At 37.4% G+C, this 21,679-nt stretch overlaps 1 protein-coding gene across 3 annotated transcripts; it reads left to right on the top strand.

Moving 5' to 3' along the window:
- Positions 1-267: 267 nt before the first annotated feature.
- TMEM267 (transmembrane protein 267) lies at positions 268-18,202 on the top strand. Of its 3 annotated transcripts, none has more exons than XM_065861692.2 (4): positions 268-364; positions 3,068-3,263; positions 4,895-5,282; positions 12,191-18,202. In XM_065861692.2, exons 3-4 carry the CDS (start codon positions 4,971-4,973, stop codon positions 12,524-12,526), a joined length of 648 nt encoding a protein of 215 aa, XP_065717764.1. In that variant the 5' UTR covers positions 268-364; positions 3,068-3,263; positions 4,895-4,970; the 3' UTR covers positions 12,527-18,202. The 3 variants fall into 3 exon arrangements, with proteins under 3 accessions (XP_065717764.1, XP_071658164.1, XP_071658163.1); XM_071802063.1 differs by lacking the exon at positions 268-364 and adding an exon at positions 444-502; XM_071802062.1 differs by lacking the exon at positions 268-364 and adding an exon at positions 510-597.
- Positions 18,203-21,679: the final 3,477 nt, after the last annotated feature.

Here is a 21,679-nt window from a genome sequence, read left to right on the forward strand (position 1 = left end):
CTTATTTAAAGCATCTTCAGCCCTTTTTGGTGTGTGGCCTGCCACTCCGTGGACCACGGTATCCTTAATGACAAAATACTAGCCTTTACCGTTGGTTTCTCTTCCAGCACTTCGTTTAATGATGTTGAGAACACTTAAACCCTGTTATTAATATTTCTAGAGAAATTTTCCCCTCAGCCGCCAGCCCCGCTCCCCTCACTCCAGCGCGGCACCGGCGCGGAGGGCGGAGAGAAGCGCTGCCGCCCCAGCATGCTCCGCGCACTCCTCCCGCGCCAGCCGCTCCGCGCCGCTCGGGCGGGTGGGTCGCCTCGCCTCGCTTCACCTAATGGTGCCGAGGGGCCGACCGGCGGCGGCCGCGCTGCAGGTGGGCGCGGCGGGGCGGGCAGGGCACGGGGGGCAGCGGGGCGGACAGGGCGCAGGCGGCGGCGGGCTGGAACCCCCTCGCCCCGCGGAGGCGGGAAGCCGCCCGCCCTCCCCGGGCCGCGGGGTTGGGGCTTCGGAGGTGGGTTGGTGAGGGGAGCCCGAGGCGTTCGCAGCGCGCTGGGTGTTACTGAGGAGAAGCTGCCACGGAGCAAGACTGTCGTAGCGGTCTGACAGGTGCCAGCGTCAGATTCCTGTTTTATTAATATATATATATGTGCCTGTACGTCCTGTCAGGTCCTAGCATAAGGCACGGCAATGCGCTGCACCGAGAGCCAGGCGTGTCATTTGCCTAAAAGGCTCCCTCACACTCTTGGTTCTTTTTTTGCGGTGAAGATGATAGCACGTTTTTATTTCTTATTGACTGAGGAGATGGCCGATGAAGGGTTGTGGTGCTGGGTGCTGAAACAAACCGTACCCTTTCCTCAAGACTTAAAAATTGTTGGTGATCTCTGTAATTTTACTTGTCTGTCTGCCGCATGCTCGTCTTCCCTTTGTCCCTCTCTTAAACATACTGATTGTATTTTAGTCTTAAATTGGATTAGCTGTTTATGACCCGAATGCTGTTGAAGTTAATGAGGGTGATGCACAAACTGCTCATGCTTTTCGTGCTTTTTTTTTTTTTCCTGGTCTAGAATGACAAATGATTCTTTTTTCCTTCCACTGGGCAGTCTATTTCTAGTTACTAAATACTTTTAGGATATTTATTTCAACTATTTCTTTTGGGTACGTCTCCGTTCCAAAGTACTTATTAAGGATGTCTGTATTGTGATTTGTTGGTATCTCTTTTCAAACACTTACATTTATGGTCCCTGAAAGAAACAATTTAATTAAATCTTGATTTTATGGTTTGGGGCTTTTTTTGTTTGTTTGGCTTTTTTTTTTTTTCACTTGATTTCTTTGTTGGTTTAATTCAGTTTGTTCTTCAGTGGTTTAGTAAAATTACACTGATTTTCTGCATGCTTTTGTACTCTATTCCTCAGCCTCCTTCCACCCTCCGACCCCAGTAATGCATTATAATTACCTGACCCGAAAATATTTGCATTATCAGTTCTTCACAGATCGTTTTAGCCTTGGAGCTGCTTTTCCATGAGATAATACATTAAATGTTTGAGTTTGTGTCTTAAATGGTAATTGTACTTCATAGAGTTTTTAATATAAATTAACATCCAATATAAAATATTTTTTTAGGATATTATAGAATTATAAGGGACTACTGTGATCTTTTAATTTCTTGGATAAAGTGCATAATTGTCCTAATTTTATGCATTATATTCGTATACGTATTCATGTACCTGATAACTTCTTGCAAAATTGGGGCAAAAATTTTGGAGGGTGATATTTCTGAATTTTAATTTTAGCCACTGGATTTTTGTTTTGCTCTTATACCTTGAGCTGAAAGGCCTCTTATAGGCAGAGGTTATGCATAATGCTTTATCTCATATAAAAATGTCATGAGGAATCACAACTCTAAACAGTGTCAGTCTCCCAGCTCTTGTGTGCATGTGTCTTATGTAAACCCAACCTAAATCTTTCTTTCACTATATTAATTGGACTGACCACCCATAAGTTTCCAAGCATTCTTGTGTAATACATATATTTCCTACTTTTCTCTTTTAACAAGAATGTAAGCTCCACTAGTATTATTTCTGAGATTTATAAGGTAGAAAAACCTGCCACGCTGTGTGGTATTCTGTAAACAGTCTGAAAATCATTACTTTTCAGACAAAACGTACAGTTTCTAGTTTTATATTAGAAATTGTAATTTCCTAGATTGTTTAGTTGAACAAACTTTTTCTACTCTGATTTCACTCTTGATCTGAAGCATATTTATACTTGAGTTATTGTACCTGGGAATGTGACTTGATTTTTACACAGACAGCAGTCATTTTTGTCTACAAAAGACAGCAGAAATAGACTGTTTAAAGAGAACCCTTATGCCATTGACATGGCTCTTGACTAACGGTAATCTGAAGCCACATTTTTGCTTTATGTTCTTCATTCTGGCTCAAAGACACACATTCACATATTGTCCTTGTCATCCAGTTGGCACTGTTATCTTAATTTTATAATATGTAATTCTCAAATCATACCAGTCTGGGATTTTTTTTTAAGTGGTACTTTTCCTGTGAACTTTATGCACATGTTAATAATATCTGTAGCAAAGTAGTGTAAGCCTACCACAGAACTGACACAGACCTCTGTTGTTATTTGAATTTATGGGTCTCTGCTTATCTATTCCAAGGTTACTAATTGATGGGGTTAAATTAAAGAGAGGTCCCTGAATGTGACTCAGATTTTTCATTAGATGGGAATCTGGGCATTTTTCAGGCACACAGGCATAAGGAAGAATCTGTTAAAGTAGATCTCTGTATATTTTGAAATGCAATTACTTAAACCAAAAGGCTGGAAGTGCCCTTTTCTGACTCTGTGACACTGGGGTTTTTTATATTTAAATTATTATCTTGTTCCATCTGTATTTCTGCCCCTTTTATTGTCTTTTTTTTTCTGCTTTCTTTAATAGAGCTTCTAAGCCCCAGCTGAAGTTTATTTTAGCTCAATTATATTTCTGTTGAGGAATTAATTAAAAAGGTGTTGCTTCTTTCTGTGTTTTTGACTATTGCTTGGTACCATGTGTGTTTTGCAGAGAGACTGAAGATCTTTGTGTAGCATCAGTGCTTACTGCTGCCTGGTTCAGTTTATTTAGAATGGAACTAATGGTGTTTGGCCTTTCCTGCATTTGACTGGGGAGAGTGAATTCAAGAAACACAGAGGCATAGACCACGTTTGCTACTGCAATAAGGAAGCTGCAATGGAAAAAAAAACGTTCTCCTAGTCCCAGGGTAAGTTTAATTATGAATACTGGTGTGCATTTTAAAGGTGTGTTGATACATCAGTTCTTCACAAGTTGGATTCTTATGCAGGTTTTATGGTAATTTTAAATAAAATCCAGTCTGACATGATGGTTATATAGAAGAAACATCTGTGAAGAGATCACCATTTTTTCCTTAAAATTGAATTATTCAGAAATGTGGTGTATATTGTAGTCACTCACCAGAAAATGGCAGTTCCAGTGTTTCAGGAAATACTTCATGTCAATATTTTAATTCAGAAGAGGTGCAGTCATGGTTAACAGACTCTGAACTTGACCCAGTTTCTTTAATCTATGTGCAAAGTCCATGCATTATTCATGCTTTCTTCTCTTTTTTAAAAAATGTTTTCCAAATAAATGATTCAGTGGGCTTTTTTTGTATAAGGATACCAGTAGTCATGTCTTGTGGATAATTCCACAATAAACAGGCCTGTAAATAATCTGGAAGAAACATATTTTCACGGCCTTATGATAAATAATGTGTTTAAAGTTATAAAGTTATAAATATTATGTGTCAATGTTGTTAGAAGTATTCATTTTTAGAGGAAGTCTAATACGCTCACAAAAAGCCAATTTAGAGTAAAAATTTACCTGATAGAATCAGTTGAAGAAGCATTATGAAGATTTAATGTATTGCACAGAAACAGCAACCACTTTGGAAGGATCTGGTTTTAGATAGGATGCAGGCATTGAAATAGTGGTCTGTCTCTCTGAAAAGGTAGAAGAGCAGATGGGACAGTTAGAATTGATACTGTCATTCAAAGACTGCTTTTAAGTGTGTTTAACATAACAAGGCTAGGAAATACATCGTTTATTGAGAATTTTTATTTCAAAAGTGTTCTTTTTAATGTTACCACAGAAATGAGTACTCATAACCTGGGTGTTCTATAGTTGCTTCTTGGGAGTAGGGTGGGGGGAACATTAAGATCTTGAATTCAGTCTTGCTTGGCTGAATGGTTGTTGTCTTTGTGTTTATGATAAATAGTAAAGGTATTTTAGTGGTTCTGGTTTTCTTACTGCTTATTCTACATGCCCGTCTCCAAGCTAAACAAGTAATTGCTCAGACAGGGGTACCAGAATGATAACACGTGTGTTTACTAAATATGTAAATGAAAATAGTGTTTTGGATTGTAGAATAATAACTCTGTTTTAACAGCTGTTGCAGAGAAAGATTTGGGGTTTTCAAGCGACAGTCCTAAGAATCCTCCAAATTGAATCTTTTTTTGTTGTTATAGTGCAAAGGATTTAATTTCATGAATATCATGTATTTAAGACAAGAAGGAATCTTGAAACATATTACATGTATTATCATAGACATATTTCAAGTTATTTTATAAAATTTAAGATTTCAGAAAGTGGGGTTAGAGCTTTCCATGTTACAAAGGTGCTTGTTCTAATTAAAACAGGACAAGTGCTTTAATTCAGAGCTGTAGTGTTTAAGTCAACAAATTAACATAACTGAAATAAAAAACTCCGTAGGAATATTAGGTGCAGACATTGAATTTTTGTGTTTTGTGCTCAGTTGTAGATGTGATAACACACACTTTGTGCTAATGGATGTTTCTCTTTAATATTTTTCTTTCTGTCCTCTGACATTCACAGAACAACTGACAATACAAAGGACAATGCACAGTGTATATCCTGATGGCATTTTGTGTTCTGTGACGTGGTTTTTGCCATGGCATCTGAGACTGAAAAGGCCCATGCTCTTCTCCAGACTTTCAGCACAGCTTCAGTTATTTCTAGTCTAGGTTTGGGAATATTCTGCTTTGTAGCAGACAGATTTCTGCAGTTTTCCTTCATTCAGCAAAATGACTGGCTCCGAGCCTTCTCTGATAATGCTGTGCATGGTATACTAGGAATGTGGTCCTGGGCAATAGTGATTGGACTCAGGAAGAAAAGTGACTTCACTGAGGTCACTCTGGCTGGCTTCCTTGCCTCTGTCATTGATGTGGACCACTTCTTTCTTGCTGGCTCCCTGTCCTTAAAGGTAAGTCAGTAAATCAGTGATCTTTTGTTTTCTCTCTTCATTAATATTTACTTTATTGTTCTTACACCGTATCTTAAACAAAAAAGTTCCAATCATACTTTAATTAGATACATTTCTAATAGATGTATGTGAATTATAATTGTATGCAGTTGTTTTGATTTTAAAAGCTTTAAAATATTCTATATCTACTGTAAAGTTCTGCTCATTACAAGGCTCTGAAAAAAGATTTCATAAAGCCCTTGTACATGATATCCTACATCTATCACATAGGCTTTGTTATCAAATCTAAGCAGTTAAGTACTGCTATACATGCCTTGTGAACAAAGTGGATTATTCCATTTCTGTTTAGAATAAGGGGCAGAAATATCTGGCAAGTTGATAATCCAGCTATTGTTTGATTTCATTCAGTCTTAGTGAGCTGATTTTAGCCAGCCCTAAATATTTCTCCCAGAAGCAACCTATGTATGAGCTGTCATCTTTAAAAAGGCCATCTGAGTTTGCTCTTAAATATAGTTCATTAAAAAAAAAAAAAAGTGTTAGACGTTTTAGTAGATGTAAAAAGGTGAATTGACTCCTGTTAAGGAATACATATTATCATTATCCATTTGCAGAACTCCTTGTTAGGACAGAATTTCTCAATAGGGTTAGTACCACTACATTATAGCATTCTTTTTTGGTGGCCCTCCAGTGGTTTAGATGTGTCCTGTTCCTGCTTCCTCATTCACATATATCATATATATATACCCGTCTTCCTGCCTGCTCCAAACATTTATACCCAGGTTTCACTGACCACAGCAGTCTCTTCTGTGTACTCTCCAGAACATTTGCACCTTCTCTAAGCTCCAGCTGTGCCAGCCCGGGCCACAGTTCTCTTGACACTGTCCTCCAGATCTTACACCTCAGGCTCCAGCCAGCCCTGGTCCCCATAGCTAGAACCCTGTTGCTCTCCTTGTCAGGAATTTGGTCTACTCAGCAACACAACTCCTCACAGTTTGATCATGCTAGTATTTGTTGCTAGCATACTTAAACATATATGGTACTTAGTCCTCCCTCCCCAAAAATGTACACCCCCACCTACAGATGGCGCTGCACATAAGGGGAATATACCAACCTTTATCCGTTCAGCCAAAGTGTAACTTAGTTGTTTGACTGCCTGTGTCTATGTAACATAATGGTGTTACACCCTTCATATGGATGACAGAGGAAATGGCTCCCGGGAAGCAGAGGAAGGAGATGGACGGAAAAATGCCATTCCTTGTATTCCTTGGATTAAAGAAAAACAATATAAAATGGTTTACCTTTTTTTTTTTTTTTTAAATTATGTGAGGGACAGCTACATGCAAGAAACATTATTGCTTGTAGTTGAGATGTAAAAGTCGGACTTCGGATGGGGAAATAGTTATTGTTTACATACAGTATCACTGTTGGAGAAAAAAGACCTTTGCCTATTTATGCATTTGGTTAGTTTCCCATTTATCTTTGTCTACAACAAAGAGGGCACTTAACAGAACCACAGAATAGTTGTAGTTGGAAGGCCATCCTCATATGCAAGAGGCTCTAGTCCCTTCCTGACCTCACCAGCACTGAGGAGGAGGAGAAAGGGAAGGGTCACCTCCTCAACCTGCTGGCAACACCCCTAATGCAGCCCAGGATACCACTGGCCTTCTTTGCCACAGGATCAAGTTGCTGGCTCAAAACTGCTTTCCAACCAGTCAGCCTCCATCATGTACTGGTGCCTGGCATTGTTTTTCCCTATGTAGTCTCTAGTTCTCCTCTTTTCTTTACTTTTTGCATATGGAAATACTGTAAAATTATTAAACTATAGAAAGAGAAGTTATTATAGTTGGGTGATTAATGTATCCTATAATGTTAACTTTTTGGTATGGCACTTCAATTTATAATTATGCTTATGTGTATTTTCTTATTTTAAAATCAGTAAATGCAAGTAATGAATGTCTAGTTTTTAGAAAGTACTGTTAAAATTTATTGCTACTTTTTCTTGCATTTGAGATAATTACCAGGTTTTTTTCATGATTATGACCACTAGATGACACTCCTCACCAGTGTCTGTTTAGAAAGTTAAATATTGTGTTGTATCATAGAACTGGCAGGTAACCTCTTTTTACTGCCTTCCATGAGGCAAGATTAAATATGCTTACACTTTCCATGATGGAGAATGTTTGTGTAGCCTGTCCCTAGTATGCCAAACAATGTAAATTATTGCAATTTCATTACTTAATTTATTCCTGTCTTGTTTCAGTTCCCAAGCAGCTAGCAATTTTTTTTTTTTTAATATCCAGCTTGAAGTATTGTTGTTGACAGTTAGATCTTGTTTTTCTCATTCTTTAGGGCAGAGGTGTCGAACCCATTTTCACCGGGGGCCACATCAGCCTCGCGATTGCCTTCAAAGGGCCGAGTGTAATTTTAGGACCGTATAAATGTAGGAATAGCTACGGTCCTAAAATTACACTCGACCCTTTGAAGGCAATCGCGAGGCTGATGTGGCCCCCGGTGAAAAAAGGTTTGACACCCCTGCTTTGAGGTCTCTCTGTGAAAGGCAGCTGACTGCTGTGCTCTCCCCAAAAATGTTTTTCAAATGAGAAATAAAAGATCTTGCAGGTAGAATAGACCTTTAGTAGACAGATTTACTTAGCTGAGGTGAGGAGCAGGCAAGATTCACAAAGGCTTTTTCATAGTTTTTTGCCTGCAAACTCAACCCCCTTCAATATATTAACTGGGCTAATAAAGGTTGTTTCCCTGTAAATCACATCCTGTTTATACCTCTTGACCCTCACAGCAGTAACAGCATTACTTTTACAACTTGGAAACCCGTTACGCTTTATAAAATGTTTCTTCTTAACTAAATAACTTGCAGAAAAAAAAAGTGAAGCGTGTGGATTTATGTGTTCTAAACCTCTTGCTATTTTTTTCTCATCTCCTCTGGATTGCTTTTTGCCTAAATTATCTTTAGAGAGTCCTGTCCCAAACTGTGTATGGTATTCTAGGTGAGACTTCATTTGAGCCAAATAGCTTAGATTAATTCCTTTTAATGTCACATGCATACAACACTTGTGTCTTTTTAAAAAGAAAAAAACCCAACTGTTTTGTGTCTTCTTGCAATGCCATCAGAGTCTTTTTGGTTTGTGATAAAATGTAATCCCGATAAGCTTTTCTGATGCGTTGTTACCTGACTAGCTAGACTTGATTTTAATATCTGATTTTTCTTTCCTCAGCGTAATATGATATGCCTTCCAGTTTTGTTTCCTAAGTTGATGCTGTTGTCTATGTAATTTGTTGCTTCATGGCGTACTTTTTTACTAGGTGTTTATTAGTTCCAGACCCATTCTTCCTCTTTAGATTGTGGGATTGAGATAAACTGATTTAAGAGACTACAATGTTTACTACTTATGCTACACATTACTAAGTAACCAATAAATTAGGAAATCTAATTACTTAATCACACAACTATTACTAATTTGTAGCAACAGTATTTTTCAAATGGCTCTACACAATTATCTGTAAAGCTCTTCATCATCACTCTTAAATCTGATGATGGGTTACTTTTTTGAAGTAACCCTACTGTGCAGCAGAAGGCAGTATTGCCTTCTACCTCCAGTTTTGACCTTCACACTATTCCAGTCATCTACTCCTGCTCCTGCTGACACAGCTTGCTGCTTGGATTATTTGGCTATTGGGCTGTTTTTCACAGTGTCATCATTATTTTTTCTGGAGTATTCAGGGTAAATAGGCACCTCTGGTATTTATATGTTTACGCTGATAAATACCTGTGTACCGAGTAGCATGTGATCTACCCTTTTGCCCACAGAATTTTTGCAACAAGTATAAAGTTTACAAAGACCTTGCTACTTAGGTTTTCTAGTTCTTTGTGTTCCATGTGGTTTTTACTGTGTATTATATACACACAAGTGTAGAGGAATCTAAGAATCAGTGTTTGAATAATCTGTCTCACTGACTAGCGCTAAAGGTGAAAGTTACTGCAGCCTGCCATCATACTCAATGTTACTGATAAACAAGAACAGTGTGACGGGCTGCTCCCGGCATCCACCAGGATTATAACCCAAACACTCATGTTGCAGAACAAACATGCAGAAATTGCTGGTTTGCTACTTGAGAGTCAGCAACTTCTAAAAATGTTGAGAATGCAGTCGGTGGCAAACAAGATTGTGCCAGCAAACGTATGCAACATCACTGGTTAATGTGCCACTGGTGACTGACCTGGGATGCACAGGAGTGTTTCTGGAATTGGAGAATAAGCTTTGCACACACATAATTAATTTAACATTGAATTTATATATCAGCCTCAAAACTAAGGACCTCAGGCTTTTTAAGCATCACAGAACATGAGTGAGGGAAGCCATGTTTTTACATAAATTCAGTGGAGTCACTTTGAGCATTAAAACACAGAGTTTACTTAGGTTCTTTTGCATGTGATTGTTGTCTCCTGTCTCCAGCTGCTCACTGTAGTCTATGAGAGGGGCTGGAGAAGCAGGATCTTCAAGAAGATCTTGCACCTAATTGAACATGTAGGCAAATGGAAAGTTAATTTGTATTATGAATAAACTCTGCTTGCAACTGCAGCTTGATCTCTTATGGTGGGCATCCCCCTAAATCTACCCAAACCATGATCATCTTTTTCCAGGAGGCTTAACGCGGAAGAGGCTTGTACTATTTTGGTTTGTTGGTTTTTGTTGTTTTTTGGGTTTTTTTTTATATCTAGTGATTTCTGAAGGCAGACAAGTTTGCTTGTTAGGAGAAAGAGATCAACAGTTTATATTACCAAATAGAACTACTTACTCTTGGGCTTGGCAACTCAAAGATGTAAATATTCTTCTAGTTACAGAATGTAAAAGAGAAAACAGACTATTCTTCTCTGAGAACTTCGGCAACAGCATTTCAGAAGCCTAATGACTACTGCACTTACGAAATAAGGTTTTCTTTTGCTAAAATTGAGCACTCAGGTTTGTTGTATGAACAAGCCTGCCATCTAAAATTCTGTATGAAAAAAGATACGCATCACCTCCCTGAAACTGGATGAAATTTGGCACTAATACTGATAAATTTCTTATGTAATTAACATTCAAATTCTCTTTACTCATTGTGTTCCTGTTGGCACCTAACCTCCATAGGGCAGAGGGAAGAGACTTGCTTAGACTTTGTCACTGATTTTTTCAAAGTGCACAAATAGTGACCAGGTAATAGGATATCTGCCAAAATGATTTTCAAAATTAGGCTGATATGGACTTTCTAGGCTCTCGCTGACAGTAACAAAAATCTGTCTTGGTAGGGTAGGTGATAAACAATTCCACCATCACAAGATTTTTCTACTTTGATCTGTGAACAATCTGCTTATATGAAACAGAAATGAAGTTGTAGAAAATGTACCATGTGCACCAACTGTAGGGAGTTGAGTCCATACCATTACAGTTAAAAGTTGTTGAGACATTTTGTGAGCTTCTTCAATCCTGTCACCCAATTGAAAGAGTCATGGACAGGCATATGGTGGGAAGCTAACAGAGCAAAGCTTACTGCAACCCTTTTTATGTTGACTTTGGTTTAAAGCACAGGCTGTTAAATTCCGAGATAGTCCAAAAGTTTCCATCTCAGGCTAAGGCTACATCAGAGTTTCTTACAGAGAAGACAGAGTTCCAAGCAGTTGTCTAAATTATCCGTGAAAACTTGATGAAGCTGTTACAGAGTTCCACTGTCAGATAGCGTAGCTATGGAACCCTGCAACAATTAACACAACTGAAGTATTAATGGGTTGCTGTCTGGTGTCTTGTGGTGATGCTTTTGTTTGCTTTCTGCAGTAGGGGGAGTGAGGGATGTGTTCAGCATAACGATCAGATGCACTATCAAGTGCCAAGAGTGCATCTCTGGTGCCTTTTGCAGTCTTTTCAAATGTTAACCGGTATCTGAATTGAGCCAGTTGATATTACATTACCACCTGTATAGATGCTTTTGTAATGTGCTATCATTTCTCCTGTGCTTACAGAAACAAGAATGTACTTCTTCGTTGTTTAGAAATCTAGAATATTATTATTTAACTTCTTTACTATCTTTGAATTTGTGGAGATAGTTCTAGCTGTTGTTAGTAGGTACATCAGAAATATATGTCCAAGTATACATGTTAAATTGATAATTTTAACATACTAAGACAGCTAAATGTAATGTCACTGCCGAGACATTCACCTTAATTAAAACCAAATATCAGGCTTTCACCAAGTTAATGTTGAACAAGTTGTGGATATAAAAACGCAAGTCACAAATAATTCAGATGTTGATTTCTGAACTTGTCTTTTGCCTGTCCATAAAGAATACTTCGTCAAGGCAACCACAATACATGTAACTTAGCTAATATTTTTGTTGTATTGGAAATTAGTGTTCTATTTTCAATACTGTCCAACTAAAACAACTTCACGGCTGCTAAATGTAGGATAACACCGGATGTGTTTTTGAAAATTAATGCCATTAAAACATGAAATATTTCAAGTAAAGCATATTAAATATTTCAGGTGTATTGTATGGTTGTTTTCCATTTCATTATATTGAAATTAAATATAATCAGTGCAGCAGACTATACAAATTCCTGTATGCCACATGACAATATGACAAATAGCTGCCTCATCCCTCTCCATCCCTGTTTTGCCATTGGTAATGCATGTAGGATGCATGGCTCATATCACACAATGTAGAGACAGGGCAGCACACAGCTCTCATACATCTAAATAATCATATTGTTGATTTTGACCTACTACACTGGAAAAGAACAGTTTGTTTTCCTTTGTCCTTCTGCTTAGCCACATGATAGTGCACTGTAAACATCCATTAAACATTTATTTTCTTGTCACGATTGTAGCCATTGCCAATTTTATTTTTCTTTCCTGCAGGCTGCTCTGACTCTTCCACAAAGACCACTTCTTCATTGTTCTACTGTGATTCCTGTTGTGGCTCTGACATTAAAGTTTATTATGCACCTTTTCAGGCTTAAGGATTCATGGTGCTTTCTTCCCTGGATGTTGTTCATATCCTGGACTTCTCATCATGTCCGTGACGGGATTCGTCATGGCCTCTGGATCTGCCCATTTGGAAAAACTCCTCCTTTGCCATATTGGCTGTATGTGGCAATTACAGCATCTTTACCTCATCTATGTTCATTTATTATGTATTTAACAGGCACTAGGGAGTTAATGTCTATAAAGCATGGAATCCACATTGATGTATAAGAATTATGGCTCTTAAAGGTTGTTTGTATTGGCACTTGAAATAACCTGTCTGTTTATCACTGAAGTGTTTACCTTATGTTTCCAAGGTATGCATCTTAAGCCTGTGGAGCCAGTTAGAGCTCCTGTGTCACTTCTTTGTGGTCACAGAAACCTATTTAATGAATGGTAATAATTTTATATCTGTACATTCCCCTTGTAAAATACATGGTCTTCCATTTTAGTTCATGCATAGCTAGCTGATTTATAAAGTACTTAGTCTCTCTCTGTAGTAATTACATTACATTCTGCTGTCATGATGGTGTTCATCTGATCACCATTCCCTTGTTTTCCTGCTGGACTCTTGTATTCAACTGTTTTAAGAGAAATGCTGTTTGTATTTCACAATGTGCAACTGTGTATCTGCACCTATTTGAACACTGCTATCATATAGTGTTTCCACTAAATTTTACTTCTCTAGAGTTGCTTGATACTCAATTTGCAGATAAGAAAGGAGAAAATAGTTAGAAAAGAGAAAATAGTTTGGTTACAGTATTATATGTGTTGGCCAAATAGTTTAATTTAAAAAATATACTAATTCTGAATATTATTTAATGTGCAACTAAGGAATTTTAGCAAATATTTAAGGATTGTGTAAAGGCAAACTTGCTTATTGCAGTAAAACATAAGCTTTAGGGAAGATTCAGGAAGATATAAGAAAATCAATATTCCTCCAGATGTGAGTTTGCTTAAAGAACTTACTACTGTAATCATAAGCAGCATTTTCCATTAAGTGCAGTATCATCCTTATTACAAAATGAAATGCATTGTTATGAGTATACAGAAATAGAAATTTCCTCATAAATAAGTTGCTTAAGGAAAAATGTTACTATGTTGCAGGTTCATAACATAGTAATTTCTCAGAAAAAGTCACAAAGTAAATATTAAGCTCTTGTCTAGTTCAGTATACAAGCTGAGAAATGTCTGTTAATAATTGTTAATTTTGTATTAATTGAACTGCATTGCCTGTGAAGGAAATGGGGCCTTAGCTATTCCAGTTTGTGATGAATAGCTGTTAAAGGGGATTATTTTTATGGAAGAGCATGTATAGGGTAGCATGTGCTGAACTTAAGTTATCGAAGGGTGCAAAGATTAGGTGAAGTGTTCATACTACATTTACATTAGTAAGTGTATATTAGTATAAAGTACAAAAAACTTACAGAAAACATTAACTGAGATGGCTGGATTAATGCGTACCAGAGACCTTCTGCAGCTGCAGAGTACTAATGACTTTCTGCAGCACAGTCAGCTAATTTGGGGATGTGTTTCACCCTTTTAAAATGTGCCTTGCCACAATAAGAGTAGTTTCTACCCTGTTTGTTCTTTATGTTAGAAGTGCATGCCTATGGAAACTTGTCTGACAGTACAGTGGACCTATATAGCTTTTGTTATAAAATTAATAAAAGGTTTTTTCTTGGAAAGAAGATTGGAAATGCAGAACATTCCTTAAAGGATTATCCTCATAGCATGGATTTCTGTCTGTTACAGTATGTAAAAGTTTCCCAGAAACTACATCAGAAATATCTTGCTTCAGAGCCCTCAAAGCAGGAACTGGCTTTTATCCAAAGACGTGATGGTTTAGTAGAGAAGGAGCATTGCTCATTCATTTACTTCTAACCTGTATTTTAAGCTATAATGAAATGCCAATAGTGAATATATTGTGTGCAATAAGGGAACACTTAAATCTATGTAGAAAATTTTCAGTATTCTTGTTTCTTTTTATGTTTTTTGTCCTTTATCCAGATTTTCTGCAAAGGGAAATCTATATAGAAACACATGGAGAATTGCACTGTCTCATTTTTATATCGTAGCTGTATCATTTTTGGTAGCTGTATGTCCACGAACAGTCCTTACAATTACTACTGTACTGTTCTAGTTATGTTTAAGAATCAGTTAATGGGTACATCTTCAGTAGTTTAAAAACATGTTTTTTCTTTCTCTGCATTTCTAGCATTTTTGAGGACTGTTTTACAATAATTTTCAGCTATATTTCGAAGTAATATTTTTCTGGTCATTATACATGTTCTACCACGGCAGTATGTCAACACCAGTTAGAAATGTATTAAGGAAAGTAGCCAGCACTTGGGACATGACTTCTTTCTCTCTCCCTCCAAACAGACATAGCATTCTCTTGCTTCATCCTGAGATTTAAGCAACTTTAGCCCAGGCCATTGACAACTTTTCAAGGTAAACGAACGTGTTGCACATAATGCTATAATTTGTGAGTAGTCAGATTAGAGGACAAGGGAGAAGTTAAGGATTTTTTTCAGCCCATGTGATCTACAAGATACACCTTCCTGTTAGAATGAATTGCCTGACAATTCCTTACCACTATTTCATGTGCATTTCAAATTCATTGGTATTTCCAGCTATGCACTGATACCTGCCACGTGTAGCAGAACCATGGCAAAAATAAACCATGATACTGAAAACATACTGAATTTGTGCTTTACTGCATGCATTACAATAAACAGTAAATGTGAAGTATAAAAAGCATGTGAATTACACAAAAAATGGTTAACAAACTCAAGCTAGTAATTTTGTGCACAATGTGTGATACGTATCACTTAAATATTATTTATTTCAGTGATTCATTTACTATGCTAATCTAAACTTTTTCCATCTGTTTTCAAGTTGTACTTATAAAGTTGAAGAAAGTGTAGGGGTTTTCAGACTTTTTGTTAGAACTCTGCTGCTTTTTCTCCTGCTTTGGTGAATCACTGTCATAAAAAGTGGTACTAATAATTGCCAAGTTAAAAATGCTAGAATGTTTCTTCTCTCCAGTCCTTTGGAAACAAGATAAAATTTCTCCTAATTCCCTTGCAGCCTTAACAGAAAGAGTTAATACATTTTCTGTCAGTTTATATTCTAGTTTAAAATGTGATCTGTATTTTCACGTGACTACTGGTACCACTTTTTTCTACAGTATATGGTATCATGTGCCTTTAATTGATTATTCCTAATTTATGCCATGCTCCAAGGAAAATGCTGGTGAATTTGAATTAAGCTGATATAATTTTATAACCAGGCCATTGGTATTAGCTTATTATCAGAAGAACATTTCCTCTACTAATGTAAGTAAAGTTACAGGAAGAGAGAGAGCGGGAAGAGGTTAAAATTCAGTCCAAAGGAAATGATACTACATACTTAATTTTGAACTCATGTATTTTTATTCCATCACCCACTGTCAGTATGAAGCTAAATGATGAAATGCATCAGAAGAGTACATTGTTTTTTAAGTAACTGAGCCAATCTAAATTCCATCAGTTATGCAAATTTATTCAGGGCAGAAGAATTTTTGTGTTGTGTTACTCAGCATGGGCTTTGATCATTTGGTAATTTTGAGTCCACAAGCTAGGGTTTTTTTCCCTGCTACAGGCAGACCCTGCATTGAACCACACAAAAGCTGCCAGATTAAAGTATCCTTTGCATTCATTACAAAAAAAACCAAAACAACCCACAAAAACCACAAACAAAAAACCACAAACAAACAAAAACCCAACCCAAACAGTAGTAACACTTTTCCTCAGAATAATAGATTTGTGCCTTCAGTCATTTCTTCAAATTCCCTAAATATTACCTCCTCTACATTGAATTACAGCTTCAAAGCTGTATTGTAGAACTGGTTTATGTTACTTACAAGCCCGCTATTAAAGATAAATAGTACTCATTTATATCACACACTGATATTTCCTTTGATGTTTATATACTCATTTTCCATTTGCTTAACCTAATTTTGTATTGAATTTTCCTGGGGTGAGGAGTCTTTGTCTCAATGACTAGGAAAACCAAGTATGCTACTACTTAGCAAAAATGTTGTAATACCATGTTAGGGAAACCTTCAGAATACTGAAAACCAGAAATGAAATCATGTTGTATTCCTTTTGATGGAAATGTTAAGTAGATTTCTAGGCAGCTTGCAAAAACAGATTTGTTTAATCAAAATAAGTTGACTATAAACATTTGTATTAGTAAATATGGGTTAACAATCTGTGCGAAAATGGATTTGTATGCTGAAACTTTTGCATGGGTAGTTGACCAAGTCAGACCGTGTACTGTTGCCATATCCACCACAAAAACAATTCCTTTGTCCAAGGAATGTTACTGATGTCCCCGGAGCCTTCCTCATGTTGCCAAGGGAATTCAGTCTTACTTTGATCTTGGTAGTTTTTCCATTAAAAATTGCGTAACATTGTGCAAGGGTTTCTGAACTGGTGTGGGGCAGTTTCCTTATCTGCTGTCCACTCCTCCACAACAGTTTTTACAGATAAACTGAATAAGCTGGTAGATCTGAGTTCTGGTACAGGAACCATGGGAACGAAATTTAACCAAATGTAGCAGACATAACAGTGGCATAAGGAATTTACAGGGTTGTAAGGCTGCTAGTTTCACTTTTACATTTCAATTTAAATTATTGATAGTCAAACAAAACCAACTTTATATAGTACTGGCAACAACTTAGAAGCAAATTTTGTGATGACTGCACTGAAAATATGAAGTGTTTCAGGGCCAAATTATTACTGTAAGGTTCAAGTAGTAATTTACTTTATCAGTATATTTTCAACAAAGCCATCTGTGTCTTTTTGTCCATTTAACTGTATATGAGATACTGGCACAAGCGATCTGTTATTTCCTAGTCTTACTGTGGAAGCATGGTTGGGGCTTGGGGAGTTTTGATACAGAATACTCTGGCTAGGAAAAACTTCTAGCACAAGTAATTTTTGTTTCATTAGTCCCTGGAGAGAGAGAAATCTTCCCTTCTTCTAGACATGTGTTAATGTGCAAGTCCTAATAGTTTGCCGCATCTTTTGACTGAATGTTCTCTGTCCTTGTACATCAAACATAAATAAGCAAAGCAAAGGCACTTAGAGCTCCATACCATAAAAATGTATGAACATAATTTATTTATAATTTTTTTCCCAAAGTAAAACCAATTTAGTGTTCTTGTACATCTTGGATCATGCATCTTACGTTTACATATCCATGTAAATGTTGACCAGGTGGTATTGCTGGTAATTTTATATGGCTACAGAGACATCAGCAGTGTTTTTTGCACTCTTCTGGTGCTTAACTTACATCAGGTTGGATTAAAAGAATGATTCTGCATCAATGTACCTGACGCAGATGCCTCAGCTGGGTTCAGCAGGCTGAATGGCAGAACTTCTGACTCACAGCAAAGCATCACAGAGTCCCTTTGTATTCGGTGTGCAGCTAGTGAGTCTGTTCAGTGGTGCTCAAAATGTGATTTACCTCTTCCTGTAAAAGATGTCTTCTTCTGATGCACACAATTGCATTCTAGTCACCATAGGTTGTACTAACTAGATGGCAGCTGACTAAAATTGGGATTGTAGGTTGGACTTGTCTTTTTAGCATTCATAATGATTTCCTGTTTCTGGAGAAGGAAGCAATCTTTTCAAGGAGTATGTATCCAGGAGATTCTGTGACATGTAGCAAAACATGAAAAATGAAACAACTAAAGGCAGTCCTCACGAAGCACTTAACACCACTTCTAGACTGATGGATTTCAGTAGAGCAATGATCAGCTTTTTAAAATGAATTGTAACTTTTAAAATTCAGAACAAACATTCATTGTAAAATTAGACTATTTTCTATTTCAAAATAAAAATCTGTCCAAAGCCAGGAGTTTCTCTTTAAATGATTTAACAATTGCAGTTAGCATATTTATCATGTCTGAAATTTTTAGTGCTAAATCTTTCCTTCAGTTTACATTTATTTGAAAAAAAAAAAAAAAATTGCTCTAGCTCCACAGCTAGAGATGTAAAATTTGTTCAAGGGTTGCATGTCTTTCTCCCTTGAAAGGTGACTTACAAGAGGCTCTGCTTGTGTATCCCACAGCAGAGCTTGGACTAGGTACTATCAGTCTCTCTGAATGGCAACATATGAAAGCTGACCACCTGTTGTAAGGATAAATGTTTATTGCAGTTAGAAACCTCTGATATAACTCTCCAGTGCTACCAAGGAGACATGGGTTGTGCTTGCTGCAGCCTTGTGCATGCTCAGTGCAAAGGAAGAGTGCTGCAGTGTTAGGGAAAGCCATGGCTTGAGTATGGGGTGTACAGGGCTCCATGCTTCAGCAGTTTCCATGGGTGTTAAAAGCTGCTTCTGTGAAAAAGAAAATGCTGAGTTTCAAAAGAAGAGTTTTTCCCCAACGGACTTCTGCCACTGAAAGTCTTGTTGAATGATCAAGTTTCTTGAAAACTCATTTCAGATGAGAAAATCAGCTTGGCTGTGATTGGTTTACAAGAAAGTATATTCTTGCTGTCTATTTCAATGGGATGGATGTTGGCACTTTTCTTTGCTTCTTTGTTGCATGAATTAGCTCTGCAAAAGAAGGCAATACCTTCTTTGCCATCAAGAGCATGAGCATTTTCCCCCTTTATAGTTAACAAATAAAAAAGTTTGGAAACATTGAATACAACTTTTTTGCCTTTGGCACACATTCACATTCACCTATCATGGTTACAAAAGGTATTCAACAAAATACGGAAAATGCTTTGGACTAGGCATGCACTGAGTATTTAATCAGAATCCGCCCCGACTGCTTAACACAACAGGCTGTTGATGCATCTCCTCTGGAAGAAAGTAACTGATGTCATAAAATAGGCTAATGAAAAACAAAGCCTTGAAGACAGAGTTCCTTTGCTCCAGTTTTTTTCTTCCGCCAGTTACTCTACCTGTCTAGCTTTGCAGAAGGACTGGTGTTCCAGTGAGTTTGTTTGTGTTGCCACATCCTGTACACGTACTACAGGCTTACATGAAAGATGAAAGGTTTCAAAGGTTTCACAGGTGAAGGTGAGTTGCATGATTATGGCAGAATGCCCTGTTCCTGGGTTGTTCTCGATATGTGATACCAATGGAGCAGGAAGCATCTCTTAAAAGGAGTAGTATTGATTGAAGATAGAGAACACTTATTTCCCTGGCAGTGGTGTTGTTTCCTTATGCCAGTTTCCTTATGCCAGTTTCTCTGGCAGGAGTTACTTTGTTGATGGAGATAAAACCTTTGGTTTTCAGTTGAGATTCCAGCTGATTTGGGACACTGACATAATTACATCCACGGAGGTAACAAACATTGATTTTCTCTGTGCAGTAAGAACAGCTTCTACAAAAATTTTCAAAGTTTGCACTGTATCCAGACTTGAAAAAAAAATGCAGCAGAATACTTTGTGTTGAAGACATTGTTTGAAAACACTCTGCTGTCACATTTACAAAGGGCATTTACTATTTCTGCTTACTTTCTATCCTAAAGTAACCCATACTTGCAGGCCTTTAGAAATAATTGAATAGCACCTTTTATGGAGAAGGAAAGCACTTGCAGAGATACACACAGTCTTCCAGAGGAGGTAACTGCTGGCTTTCAAAATCAGAACAGTTGAACAGAAGTGTTCTATGACATGCATAAAATACATTTTAATGCTGTCAAATGTTATATCCCTTCATCATTTATTGACATAAAATTTCTTAACTGACATTTGTTTTCTTCCTTCTGGTATTCCTATCTCCATGACTCTCCTGGTGGTAGCATTTTATGTTTATTTCCAAAGTGCTTTATAAGCATTACCCAATCTCACTAGGTCCCTAATTAGTTTATGGCAGGGAAAAAACAAAGAAAGGGTTTATTGCGTTATGAGAACAAGTGGGGAAGCTGGGACAGACAAGTATGTTCAAAGATAAATTCTTCAAAGCCAAAGAAGTAGAGCTGGCTGGGGAATGTTAGGATGAAATGTAATTTTTCAAGAAAAAGACTGCTACAGAGAGGAGCTTGTTTCAAATTTTGTAATTACTATAATAGCTTGCAGGTTCATGGTTAAATGATATCTATCAGTGACTTCCTGCTAGCTGAGCTAGAGTGATGAAATAGTTCAGGTTTTAAAACTACAAAAAGAGAGCATTGCAAGCATCTTTCCAATGCCAGGAAACAGAGTTTGGACTAGTGCTGAGAAACTAAGGTACCATATTCACTTGCTAAAGTAAATCATCTCCCTGCCCCAAGTTAGCCAGCAAATACAAATGTGCAGGACTCATCTTCCATCCAAATATTTGATGGACTGGAAACTACTGGATAACTTGAAAAAAAAAAGGCAGTGAAAGAAATGACAGGGAGAGAGTGTGTATAATGTCTCCTAGAGGGCACAGAACCACCCCTGGGAAGGACAGTCAGCACTTACTGCAAAGATTTTTCTCTTGTTCCTGTTTGTTTCCTTCTGCAACCCAAAGGCTGGATCTCTGAAGGAGCGGACAAATCAGAGTGGCCCATCTTTAACTGGCAGCATACCAGGGGTACCTGAAGGCAGATTAAATAAAAGAGAGTATTTACTTGCCCAACTTCAAGTGGTTAGCATCACCTGAAGGAGATTTGAGTGCAGAATTGTTTCTGTGAATTTTACTGGATCAAATTTTACCCTGTTACACCTGTGCAGCCTCCATCTGTTGGAAGAGAGATTAGCTTGGTTCACCGAGCAAGTTTCATAGTGTAACCTTTATTGCAAATCAGGAATGTTTGGTGATTGCATTACTTTTAGTGGAATTCAGAAGAAAAGCAGGCCAAATCCAGCAATCAAAGCCCTTCCTGGTATGAGTAAGAGCTGCAGAAGCAGGCAAATTTATTAATAATGTATTTGTTCTGTGTATTCCAGGAAGTTTTTAGTCACCCATTATGTTAGATGTTGTGTAACAGTAAGACAGTCCTTGCCCAGGTAGTCTTAAAGTATAAATAATCTGATTTATATCATGTAGATAACATTTAACTATAAGAAGATGAAAATAGAGGAAGTGTTTCTGATCTTGTTTAGCTTCAACTAATGGGCTTTATAAATGCAAATTAGAAGTAATAAGTGCAAATTACTACTCCTTTTTTCAAAATGTTGACATTTCCCGTACTCCTTGGACTTGTGAAGCTCATACATCTGGTATTCCAAAAAGAACTGCCGGGAATAGCCCCACACTTTTTTTTTCCTCTTTAAATTCTCAAGTAGATTTTCCACAGACAGTGACACCATGGACGAGGACAAGGGGGATCTATAGCCAACTCACGAATCATTTTACCGTTCAGAAATTTACTATATATGTCTCCCATTGTTGTTAAAGTGTAGCCTTTTT

This window comes from Patagioenas fasciata, chromosome Z (genome assembly GCF_037038585.1).
Source record: "Patagioenas fasciata isolate bPatFas1 chromosome Z, bPatFas1.hap1, whole genome shotgun sequence".
In the NCBI taxonomy this organism is placed as follows: Eukaryota; Metazoa; Chordata; class Aves; order Columbiformes; family Columbidae; genus Patagioenas; species Patagioenas fasciata.

What these genes read in the sequence shown, in the direction of transcription:
- TMEM267 (XM_065861692.2), top strand. Translation starts at nt 4,971, where the DNA reads ATGGCATCTGAGACTGAAAAGGCCCATGCTCTTCTCCAGACTTTCAGC. An exon ending in CTGGCTCCCTGTCCTTAAAG is followed by an intron (nt 5,283 to 12,190) that starts GTAAGTCAGTAA and finishes TCTTTCCTGCAG; the next exon opens with GCTGCTCTGACTCTTCCACA.